Genomic DNA, 12,994 nt, shown 5'->3' on the forward strand with positions numbered 1-12,994 from the left:
CAGACTCAGACCCAAGGGGGGCCACTGCAGACTCAGACCCAAGGGGGGGCCCTGCAGACTCAGACCCAAGGGGGGCATTGGGAACCCTGATTTAAAGGGGAATGCTGGGAACTCTGATGTAAGTGGGGGCCTTGGTGAGCAGAAACCCCCCCACATCAGATTTCCTCATTACACCAGAGTCCACAGCATTACCCCTAAAAAAAAAAAAAAATTTGCACCACTTAAGTGGTCCCGTTTGGCTTAAAGAGAAGGTGGCAACCCTAGTAGAGGCGGGGTTATAGTGGGGCTGGCCTAGAGGGGATTTTGTTTGCTAGTGTCCGATCCTCCTGTATACGGGCAGCATAACCCGACAGTATGGGGGAGGGGGGGGGTGTTTACTAATAACTGGAGAGTGCGAAATCTAGAGCAGAGAATTTGGTCTTCAGAAAAATGGCCGCCTTCCATACTCACAGGGACATGGTTGAACTCGATGGGGGTGGGGTCCTTGCAGCTGCACACACTGCCGTACCCCTCCACTTTGCTGCAGAAGTGTTTCCTCCGTCTGTTCAGCTCGGTGTCCGGCCAATGACATTCAGCGTCTGTAGAGGGCGGAGACATTTCACACGTTCAGAGCCGGTTATAGGTGGAGCACAGAGATCCTTCTATAGGATTACTGTGAGATTGTCCCTCCCAGGCTGCTGATTGGGTTCTTCCATGATGGAAGCTCTGGGGAGGACCAGACACCAAGAAGCACATGATCACCAATCACAAGATTCACACACCGCTCACCATCTGGAGGAGGGGAAGACTCCACCCACTTCATTCTCTGGGGGAGGGGCACACCACACACAGCTCACTCCCTGGGGGAGGGGCACACCACACACAGCTCACTCCCTGGGGGGAGGGGCACACCACACACAGCTCACTCCCTGGGGGGAGGGGCACACCCCACGCAGCTCATTCTCTGGGGGGAGGGGCACACCCCACGCAGCTCACTCCCTGGGGGAGGGGCACACCCCACGCAGCTCACTCCCTGGGGATGGGCACACCCCACTCCCTGGGGGAGGGGCACACAGCTCACTCTCTGTGGGGAGGGGCAAACACACCCCACTCCCTGGGGGAGGGGCACACAGCTCACTCCCCGGGGGAGGGGCATCCCGCACACAGCTCACTCTCTGGGGGAGGGGCACACCCCACACAGCTCACGCTCGGGGGGAGGGGCACACAGCTCACTCCCTGGGGGAGGGGCACACCACAGACAGCTCACTCCCCATGGGAGGGGCACTCAGCTCACTCCCTGGGGGAGGGGCAACCAGCACACAGCTTACTCTCTGGGGGAGGGGCACACCACACACAGCTCACTCCCTGAGGGAGGGGCACACCACACACAGCTCACTCCCCGGGGGAGGGGCACACAGCTCACTCCCCGGGGGAGGGGCAACCCGCACACAGCTTACTCTCTGGGGGAGGGGCATACCACACACAGCTCACCTTCTGGGGGAACAAGTTGAATGTCGGTCTTCAGCAGAACCGGATCTCCCCAGGTGGACAATGCCGGTGACTTTGAGTGTTTTTCTCCATAGATTTGCCCTGAAGGAATGAAGATAAATTGTACAACACACAGGACACTGCAGGCGCTATGACATGGAGTGCGGGACACACAAACAATTCACCTCCTTTCTTCACCACGAATGTCCACATGTCCCTCCAGCCCAATGTCAGAGCCACCTGACTGCCCAGACTCTTCAGCAGGTTCTTCGCTGTGTCTTTAAGATGGAAGGATCCTTCGTCCTGCAACACGGAAAAAATACGTGACGCAAAGAAAACCACCAAATCCCACATCAGTTCTTTTCTATGCACCCGATGGTTGTCCCATGTACCAATCAGGGGCTTCCATCCAGTCTTCTAAGAAATAACCCCCCCACAAGCGATGATTTCCAGTCTCCCCACTAAGGAAGCATCTTTCAAGCGATGGCTTGCAGTCTACCAAGAAGGAATTCCCCCCATACAATGGTTTCCAGTCTCCCCACTAAGACAGCCTACTCAAGTAATGGTTTCCAGTCCTCCCAATAAAGAAGACCCCAAGCAATGGTTTTCAGTCTCCCCCATAAGGAAGCCTAACCAAGGAATTGTTTCCAGTCCTCCCAAAAAGGAAGCCTACTCAAGTAAGGGTTTCCAGTTTCACCAATACGGAAGCCCCCAAGTAATGGTTTCCAGTCCTCCCAATGAGGAAGACCTCAAGTAATGGTTTCCAGTCCTCACAATGAGGACGACCCCAAGTAATGGTTTCCAGTCCTCCCAATGAGGAAGACCCCAAGTAATGGTTTCCAGTCCTCCCAATGAGGAAGACCCCAAGTAATGGTTTCCAGTCCTCCCAATGAGGAAGACCCCAAGTAATGGTTTCCAGTCCTCCCAATAAGGAAGCCTACTCAAGTAATGCCGCGTACACACGGTTGTTTTTTGTGATGAAATAAAGCAACGTTTTTCATCATGAACTTCATCATAAAAAACGACGTTGCCCACACACCATCGTTTTCTGAAAATGCTCTAGCAAAGCGCGGTTACGTAAAACACGTACGACGGCACTCTGTTCCATTCAAGCTCCCATCTCATAACTTGCTTCTGAGCATGCGCGGGTTTAAAACGTCGTTTTAGCCCACACACGGTCATTTTTTATGACAAAAAACGACATTTTGAAAAACGACATAAAAAAATTGAAGCATGTTCGAATTTTTTTTTGTCGTTTTTTAGAAGACAAAAAACGATGTGAAGCCCACACACGATCATTTTAAATGACGTTTTTAAAAACGTTGTTTTATTTCATCACAAAAAAAACGACCGTGTGTATGCGGCATAAGGGTTTCCAGTTTCACCAATACTGAAGTAATGATTTCCAGTCCTCCCAATAAGGAAGCCCCCAAGTAATGATTTCCAGTCCTCCCAATAAGGAAGCCCCCAAGTAATGGTTTCCAGTCTCCCCAATAAGGAAGCCCCCAAGCAATGGTTTTCAGTCTGCCCCATAAGGAAGCCTAACCAAGTAATGGTTTCCAGTCCTCCCAATAAAGAAGTCTACTCAATTAAGGGTTTCCAGTTTCACCAATACGGAAGCCCCCAAGTAATGGTTTCCAGTCCTCCCAATGAGGAAGACCCCAAGTAATGGTTTCCAGTCCTCCCAATAAGGAATTCCCCAAGTAATGGTTTCCAATATCCCCATAAGGAAGCCACCAAGTGATGGTTTTCAGTCTCACCAATAAGAAAGTCTACCCAAGTAATGGTTTTCAGTCCTCACAATAAGAAAGCCCCCCCAAGCAAAGATTTCTAGTATTCCCAATAAAAAAGCCCCCAAGCAATGGTTTTCAGTCTGCCCCATAAGGAAACCTACCCAAGTAATGGTTTCCATTCCCCCCAATATGAAGCCTACCAAAGTAAGGGTTTCCAGTCCTACCAATGAGGAAGACCCCAAGTAATGGTTTCCATTCTCCCCATAAGGAAGACCCAATTAATGGCTTCCAGTCCTTCCAATAAGGAAGCCCCCAAGTAATGGTTTTCAGTATCCCTAATAAGGAAGCCTACCCAAGTAATGGTTTTCAGTCCTCCCAATAAGGATGTCCCCCAAGGAAAGATTTCCAGTCCTCCTAATAAGGAAGCCTACCCAAGTAATGGTTTCCAGTCCTCCCAATACGGAAGCGCCAAGTAATGGTTTCCAGTCCCCCCAATAAGGAAGATCCACAAGCAATGGTTTGCAGTCCCCAATAAGGAAGCCCACCCCAAGCAATGATTTCCAGTCTCTCAATAAGAAAGCACCCTTCAAGCAATGGTTTGTAAGGTATCCCCCCCAAGTGAAGGTTTCCACCCCCCCCCCCCCCCAATAAGAAGCACTCCTCAATAAGACAGCACTTTTCAAAAACAGATTTGTAGGATCCCAGTAAAAAAATCCCCCCAAGCACTGGTTTACAGTCTCATGAAAAAGGAAGCTACTGGTTTCCAGTACCCCAATAAGGAAACCCCCACAAGCAATGGTTAACAGTCTCCAAAATAGGATGCCCCCATAAGTAGCGGTTTCCATTCTCTCAATAAGGAAGCCCCCCACCCAGAACTGACCTTGACAGTAAAGATGAGGATACGACCACGGGCCACCATGTTCAAGAACAGAACCATCGCTTCATCTTCATGTGGGGAATATGTGTCAAAAACTCTCTTCGCCATCACATGACCCTGCAGGAAAAAAGTCACATCACTTGGGAAAGTCACAATATGATCAAACTGGTGGAGGTACCACGTGACTGCAACATACCGAGGCCTGGTTCAGTACGATGACGTGAATTCCTCTTCCCTGTTCCCGGGCCTCGTCCTCCAACACCTGAAAAACACACGGAAATGTAAAGACACAGCTTATCCGCACTGAGAATGCAGAACAGCACATCAACGCTGCAAGACTTCCCCTTGTGGCCAGAACATCAGGAACACAAGATGTCCCTCTATGAACAGCAGATCAAGATCACAAAACAATGGAGAGCACATCAAGACCACAGGAGGCCCCTCTATGGACAAGCAGCATGAAGACCACAAGACAACCCTCTATAGAGAGCACATCAAGACCACAGGAGGTCCCTCTATAGAGAGCACATCAAGACAACAACAGGAGGTCCCTCTATAGACAAGCACATTAAGACCACAGACCATCCATCTATGGAGAGCACATGAAGACCACAGGACAACCCTCTATTGGCAGAACATGAAGGCCACAGGACATCTCTCTATGAACAATACATCAAGACCACAGGACATTCCTCTATGGAGAGCACATGAAGACCACAGGAGAACCCTTTATAGACAACACATCAAGACCACAGGACAACCCTCTATGGATGACAGACACATCAAGACCACAGGACAACCCTTTATAGACGGCATATCAAGACCACAGGACTTCCCTCTATCGGCAGAACATCAAGGCCACGGGACATCTCACTATGAACAATACATCAAGACCAAAGGACTTCCTTTTATGGAGAGCACATCAAGACCACAGGACATCCCTCTATGGAGAGCACATGAAGACCGCAGGAGGTCCCTCTATGGACAACACATCAAGACCACAGAACATCCCTCTATGGAGAGCACATGAAGACCACAGAAGGTCCCTCTATGGAGAGCACATGAAGACCACAGAAGGTCCCTCTATAGAGAGCACATGAAGACCGCAGGAGGTCCCTCTATGGACAACACATCAAGACCACAGAACATCCCTCTATGGATGACACATCAAGACCACAGGACATCCCTCTATGGAGAGCACAAGAAGACCACAGGACAACCCTCTATCGGCAGAACATGAAGGCCACGTGACATCTCTCTATAAACAATACATTAAGACCACAGGACAACCCTTTATCAAGAGCACATGAAGACCACAGAAGGTCCCTCTATAGACAAGCACATGAAGACCACAGGACAACCCTCTATGGACAAGCACATGAAGACCACAGGACAACCCTCGGCCACGGGACATCTCTCTATGAACAATACATCAAGACCACAGGACATCCCTCTATGGACAACACATCAAGACCACAGAAGGTCCCTCTATGGACAAGCACATCAAGACCACAGGACATCCCTCTATGGACAAGCACATCAAGACCACAGGAGGTCCCTCTATGGACAAGCACATCAAGACCACAGGACATCCCTCTATGGACAAGCACATCAAGACCACAGGAGGTCCCTCTATGGACAAGCACATCAAGACCACAGGACATCCCTCTATGGAGAGGACATGAAGACCACAGGACGTCCCTCTATGGAGAGGACATGAAGACCACAGGAGGTCCCTCTATGGACAAGTCCTTCTATCGCCGGCACACTGTCTTGATGTCGGACATGACTCAGATGTGACAATACCACCTTTCTATCTTATTATTCTACAACTTACTTATTATTTATACCCAATTTGTTTCTATAGTCTGTTCTTACGCATTTTTCAGGATAGGCCAGGATTTTGTTTACTCACTTCTCTTTTATGTATATATATTTTATTCAGAAGGAAATATGCAGAAAGGAGAAGGAGTTAATTTCCTGGTATTTTTCCCAGGGCTACAGAATTTCTCCACGTGGAAGCAGTAGTCTCTCTGCAGAGGTCTGCAATGCCACCTGTTGAGTCAGACTTAAAGCTTTGCCATTTGCAAAGTCCACTTTCCCTGGTGACTGGAGAGCTTTGGCTCTGACTTAGCAGGGGGGCGTGTTGGACCTCTGTAGAGAGACTGCTGCTTCCACACACAGGAGCAAGGGTCCTCCTCTGCAGCATGCTGGCAGAGGACAGGAAAACAGACTGTGGGGCTTTCCTCAGCTTTTGCTTTGACGCATCTGAAATGTATTTTGCTTTTTTAAACTGAAGGTTCGATAAAGATGTAAAAAGTGTATAAACACCCAACAATGATCTTTTCTGATTACATTCTGCTGAAATCTCCTCCAAGTGTAAAAACAAATAAAACACTTGTTGGTCCCGCCAGAAAGTTTATATGGTGATTCCTTCCTGGGGACTCTCAAGCGGCTCCCTCTGTGGAGTAGAGTTAAGTGTTCCTCAACAACGGGGACATGGCAGGCTGGGGGGCCCTTTGGGTCCCCCTGGGGTGCTGTAAACATGAGACCCAGTTTTCCCCGGATCAGAGATGGATGAGAGACTCTGTGATTAGGGGTGGATCCTGTGGAGATTGGGGGAGTCTAATGTGATAGGGGACCTCTGACTCTGGAGATGAGGGGAACCTCTGATGTGATAGGGGGACCTCTGACTCTGGAGATGAGGGGAACCTCTGATGTGATGAGAGGACCTCTGATGTGATGGAGGACCTCTGATGTGATGGAGGACCTCTGATGTGATGGAGGACCTCTGATGTGATGGAGGACCTCTGATGTGATGGAGGACCTCTGACTCTGGAGATGAGGGGAACCTCTGATGTAATGGAGGACCTCTGATGTGATGGAGGACCTCTGATGTGATGGAGGACCTCTGACTCTGGAGATGAGGGGAACCTCTGATGTGATAGGGGGACCTCTGACTCTGGAGATGAGGGGAACCTCTGATGTGATGGAGGACCTCTGATGTGATGGAGGACCTCTGATGTGATGGAGGACCTCTGACTCTGGAGATGAGGGGAACCTCTGATGTGATGGAGGACCTCTGATGTGATGGAGGACCTCTAACTCTGGAGATGAGGGGAACCTCTGATGTAATGGGGACCTCTGATGTGATGGAGGACCTCTGATGTGATGGAGGACCTCTGATGTGATGGAGGACCTCTGATGTGATGGAGGACCTCTGACTCTGGAGATGAGGGGAACCTCTGATGTAATGGAGGACCTCTGATGTGTCGGAGCACCTCTGATGTGATGGAGGACCTCTGATGTGATGGAGGACCTCTGACTCTGGAGATGAGGGGAACCTCTGATGTAATGGAGGACCTCTAATGTGATGGAGGACCTCTGATGTGATGGAGGACCTCTGATGTGATGGAGGACCTCTGATGTGATGGAGGACCTCTGATGTGATGGAGGACCTCTGATGTGATGGAGGACCTCTGACTCTGGAGATGAGGGGAACCTCTGATGTGATGGGTGGGGGGGACCTCTAAAGTCATGGGGGGAGGACCTCCGATGTCATGGGGGGGGGGGGGGAGGACCTCCGATGTCATGGGGGGGACCTCTGATGTCATGGGGGGGGACATCTGATGTCATAGGGGAGGACCTCTGATGTCATGGGGGGGGACCTCTGATGTCATGGGGGGGGGACATCTGATGTCATAGGGGAGGACCTCTGTTGTCATGGGGGAGGACCTCTGTTGTCATGGGGGAGGACCTCTCATGTCATAGGGGTGGACCTCTCATGTCATGGGGGAGGACCTCTCATGTCATGGGGGAGGACCTCTCATGTCATGGGGGAGGACCTCTCATGTCATGGGGGAGGACCTCTCATGTCATAGGGGTGGACCTCTGATGTGATGGGGGAGGACCTCTCATGTCATAGGGGTGGACCTCTCATGTCATGGGGGAGGACCTCTCATGTCATGGGGGAGGACCTCTCATGTCATGGGGGAGGACCTCTCATGTCATGGGGGAGGACCTCTCATGTCATGGGGGAGGACCTCTCATGTCATAGGGGTGGACCTCTGATGTGATGGGGGAGGACCTCTCATGTCATAGGGGTGGACCTCAGATGTCATGGGGGAGGACCTCTCATGTCATGGGGGAGGACCTCTCATGTCATGGGGGAGGACCTCTCATGTCATGGGGGAGGACCTCTCATGTCATGGGGGAGGACCTCTGTTATTGGGGGGGGAGGACCTCTCATGTCATAGGGGTGGACCTCTGATGTGATGGGGGAGGACCTCTGACACACAGAGAGGACTGTGACCGCACTGCCCCCCGGCACTCACCGCCGTCCCGTCCACGGCAATGTAGACCTTCGATCGGCTGGAATAAATCTCCACATCCAGAACCTTCTTCCCCCCGGCGGCTCGTCGGGGAAATTCCACATTCTGGACGTTTTCCTCTGAGGAGAGAGAACCCCGGAGAGCGATTATCGGAGATATTCATCCAATGAGAAGCTGCGGGATGTTATAAGCTCCGCCCCCCTGCCGTTCACACTCACCGTAGTCCTGGTCGATCTCCTCCTCGTTGGCGGCTCTCCGGGTGTCCAGGATCAGCTTGATGTTGACGATGACGGTGACGAGGAGGAAGAGGACGGCCCCTGTCTGTGGGAGGAGACAACACCATCATCACACAGACCACCCAACACTTCCAGAGAAATATGGAGGTCTAATCCCCTCCCCCATCAACATCCCAATAACGTTATTAAATAAAACCAATTAAATGTACGTGTGATGTCATCACCGGGTCTCTGCGCTTCTCTATGCAATGTAGGCAGATCGTGGCTGGTGGGAGGGGCAAGCAAGGGGATGCGGAGCTCCAGATGGAGGACTGCGCCCCTCTGCTGATCCCGGACTCCTCCTTTCCTCTGATGAAGGAGGTTGGGGCCCCGATACGTGTCCGCTGTGAAGATTATCAGTAGAAGGTTCCGGACTCTCCTCGGGGTCACATTCTATGGGGCGCCCTGATATTCAGACTCCTCCCCACGGTCGCCCCTCCCCTCTCCCCTCCCCCGGTCTCCACAGTTACCTGGCACATCCTCCGCACCGCCCTCTGATTGGTCAGCTTGTATTTCCAGGCCAGGTACCAACTCCGCTTCTTCTGGGGGAGGGGCGGCTTCCCGGGGTCCCAGTGCTCCATGTCTTCTGGGCCGGGCCGGGGCCCCTGAGGACTGGGGACCATCTGTCTGTGTCCTCTGGTCATCCGCAGAGCCCCGCCCTCCGGAGGGAGATCCACACTGGGGGGAGGGGCAAAATATATCATCAGTCATCATATTCCCTCCCCCCCCGGTGATGTCACACCCGACTGTCCCTCCCCCCGGTGATGTCACACCCGACTATCCCCTCCCCCGATGATGTCACACCTGACTGTCCCCTCCCCCGATGATGTCACACCCAACTGTTCCTTCCCCCCGGTGATGTCACACCCGACTGTCCCTCCCCCCGGTGATGTCACACCTGACTGTCCCTCCCCCCGGTGATGTCACACCCGACTGTCCCTCCCCCCGGTGATGTCACACCTGACTGTCCCCTCCCCCAGTGATGTCACACCTGACTGTCCCCTCCCCCAGTGATGTCACACCTGACTGTCCCCTCCTCCGGGGATGTCACACCTGACTGTCCCCTCCCCCCGGTGATGTCACACCTGACTGTCCCCTCCCCCAGTGATGTCACACCTGACTTTCCCCTCCCCCCAGTGATGTCACACCCGACTGTCCCTCCCCCGGTGATGTCACACCTGACTGTCCCTCCACCCGGTGATGTCACACCTGACTGTCCCTCCCCCGGTGATGTCACACCTGACTGTCCCCTCCCCCCAGTGATGTCACACCCGACTGTCCCTCCCCCGGTGATGTCACACCCGACTGTCCCCTCCCCCGGTGATGTCACACCTGACTTTCCCCTCCCCCCGGTGATGTCACACCTGACTGTCCCCTCCCCCGGTGATGTCACACCTGACTGTCCCCTCCCCCCGGTGATCTCACACCTGACTGTCCCTCCCCCGGTGATGTCACACCCTACGGTCCCCTCCCCCGGTGATGTCACACCTGACTGTCCCTCCCCCCAGTGATGTCACACCTGACTGTCCCTCCCCCGGTGATGTCACACCTGACTGTCCCTCCCCCGGTGATGTCACACCTGACTGTCCCCTCCCCCGGTGATGTCACACCTGACTGTCCCTCCCCCGGTGATGTCACACCTGACTGTCCCCTCCCCCGGTGATGTCACACCTGACTGTCCCTCCCCCAGTGATGTCACACCTGACTGTCCCTCCCCCGGTGATGTCACACCTGACTGTCCCTCCCCCAGTGATGTCACACCTGACTGTCCCCTCCCCGGTGATGTCACACCTGACTGTCCCTCCCCCAGTGATGTCACACCTGACTGTCCCTCCCCCGGTGATGTCACACCTGACTGTCCCTCCCCCAGTGATGTCACACCTGACTGTCCCTCCCCCGGTGATGTCACACCTGACTGTCCCTCCCCCAGTGATGTCACACCTGACTGTCCCTCCCCCGGTGATGTCACACCTGACTGTCCCCTCCCCCGGTGATGTCACACCTGACTGTCCCTCCCCCAGTGATGTCACACCTGACTGTCCCTCCCCCAGTGATGTCACACCTGACTGTCCCCTCCCCCGGTGATGTCACACCTGACTGTCCCCTCCCCCAGTGATGTCACACCTGACTGTCCCCTCCCCCGGTGATGTCACACCTGACTGTCCCCTCCCCCGGTGATGTCACACCTGACTGTCCCCTCCCCCGGTGATGTCACACCTGACTGTCCCCTCCCCCGGTGATGTCACACCTGACTGTCCCCTCCCCCAGTGATGTCACACCTGACTGTCCCCTCCCCCGGTGATGTCACACCTGACTGTCCCCTCCCCCGGTGATGTCACACCTGACTGTCCCCTCCCCCCAGTGATGTCACACCTGACTGTCCCTCCCCCCAGTGATGTCACACCTGACTGTCCCCTCCCCCGGTGATGTCACACCTGACTGTCCCCTCCCCCAGTGATGTCACACCTGACTGTCCCCTCCCCCCAGTGATGTCACACCTGACTGTCCCTCCCCCCAGTGATGTCACACCTGACTGTCCCCTCCCCCGGTGATGTCACACCTGACTGTCCCTCCCCCAGTGATGTCACACCTGACTGTCCCTCCCCCGGTGATGTCACACCCTACGGTCCCCTCCCCCGGTGATGTCACACCTGACTGTCCCTCCCCCAGTGATGTCACACCTGACTGTCCCCTCCCCCGGTGATGTCACACCTGACTGTCCCTCCCCCCAGTGATGTCACACCTGACTGTCCCCTCCCCCCAGTGATGTCACACCTGACTGTCCCCTCCCCCCAGTGATGTCACACCCGACTGTCCCCTCCCCCGGTGATGTCACACCTGACTGTCCCTCCCCCGGTGATGTCACACCTGACTGTCCCTCCCCCCGGTGATGTCACACCTGACTGTCCCCTCCCCCCGGTGATGTCACACCTGACTGTCCCCTCCCCCCGGTGATGTCACACCTGACTGTCCCTCCCCCCCGGTGATGTCACACCTGAATGTCCCTCCCCCAGTGATGTCACACCTGACTGTCCCTCCCCCGGTGATGTCACACCTGAATGTCCCTCCCCCAGTGATGTCACACCTGACTGTCCCCTCCCCCCGGTGATGAGTACAGAGGGGGAGGGGTGATATAAGGCAGGGACGGGGGGGAGGGGTTGTTATGGAGGGTGATGGGGGAGGGGTGTCTCGGGTGTCTCACCCGCTCGGACTGTCGGACACACACCGACCGATCTCCTCATCTCTTCCCGGATGGATGAGGGAAGCGGGAGCGCGCACGCAGACGCGTGATCCGCCTCGAGCACCCGCACGCACGGCGTAGTAAGAGCGGAATGAAGCCCCGCCCCCGGCGAGGGGAATACTCTGCAGGGCGTGGCCACTCTCCGGGATCAGATCCGAGCTCCGCCCACCCGACCGGTCAATCTCTCCGTGTGTGTGATGGGGGAGGGGAGTGGCTATTCTATATGTGACCCGACCGAGAACATTACAACTCATTTCCGGTGACCCCAACTCCCCTTCACTTCCTGTCCCATGACCCCAATTCCCCTTCACTTCCTGTCCCGTGACCACAATTCCCCCTCACTTCCTGTCCTGTGACCACAATTCCCCTTCACTTCCTGTCCCGTGACCACAATTCCCCTTCACTTCCTGTCCTGTGACCCCAATTCCCCTTCACTTCCTGTCTTGTGACCCCAATTCCCCCTCACTTCCTGTCCCATGTACACAATTCCCCTTCACTTCCTGTCCTGTGACCACAATTCCCCTTCACTTCCTGTCCTGTGACCACAATTCCCCTTCACTTCCTGTCCTGTGACCCCAATTCCCCCTCACTTCCTGTCCCATGTACACAATTCCCCTTCACTTCCTGTCCTGTGACCACAATTCCCCCTCACTTCCTGTCCCATCACCACAATTCCCCCTCACTTCCTGTCCTGTGACCACAATTCCCCCTCACTTCCTATCCCGTGACCACAATTCCCCTCACTTCCTGTCCCGTGACCACAATTCCCCTTCACTTCCTGTCCTGTGACCCCAATTCCTCCTCACTTCCTGTCCCGTGACCACAATTCCCCTTCACTTCCTGTCCTGTGACCCCAATTCCCCCTCACTTCCTGTCCTGTGACCACAATTCCCCCTCACTTCCTATCCCGTGACCACAATTCCCCTCACTTCCTGTCCCATGACCACAATTCCCCTTCACTTCCTGTCCTGTGACCACAATTCCCCCTCACTTCCTGTCCCATCACCACAATTCCCCCTCACTTCCTGTCCTGTGACCACAATTCCCCCTCACTTCCTGTCCCATGTACA

General features: G+C 54.2%; 1 protein-coding gene across 2 annotated transcripts in view; it reads right to left on the reverse strand.

Moving 5' to 3' along the window:
* Positions 1-11,989, reverse strand: part of POMGNT1 (protein O-linked mannose N-acetylglucosaminyltransferase 1 (beta 1,2-)) — a 36,677-nt gene extending 24,688 nt beyond the window's left edge. Inside the window, exons 1-9 of one of the 2 annotated variants that reach the window (XM_040360944.1) lie at positions 11,886-11,989; positions 9,154-9,361; positions 8,627-8,729; positions 8,412-8,527; positions 4,274-4,339; positions 4,081-4,194; positions 1,653-1,770; positions 1,471-1,569; positions 451-578 (exon numbers count right to left, since the gene is read on the reverse strand). In XM_040360944.1, coding sequence (XP_040216878.1) covers positions 451-578; positions 1,471-1,569; positions 1,653-1,770; positions 4,081-4,194; positions 4,274-4,339; positions 8,412-8,527; positions 8,627-8,729; positions 9,154-9,327 — 918 coding nt within the window. In that variant the 5' untranslated portion in view covers positions 9,328-9,361; positions 11,886-11,989. The remainder of the gene's footprint in view (positions 1-450; positions 579-1,470; positions 1,570-1,652; positions 1,771-4,080; positions 4,195-4,273; positions 4,340-8,411; positions 8,528-8,626; positions 8,730-9,153; positions 9,362-11,885) is intronic. The other variant, XM_040360945.1, reaches the window with a different exon arrangement.
* Between the last annotated feature and the right edge of the window lie 1,005 nt (positions 11,990-12,994).

Source organism: Rana temporaria, chromosome 7, assembly GCF_905171775.1.
Source record: "Rana temporaria chromosome 7, aRanTem1.1, whole genome shotgun sequence".
Classification (NCBI taxonomy): Eukaryota; Metazoa; Chordata; class Amphibia; order Anura; family Ranidae; genus Rana; species Rana temporaria.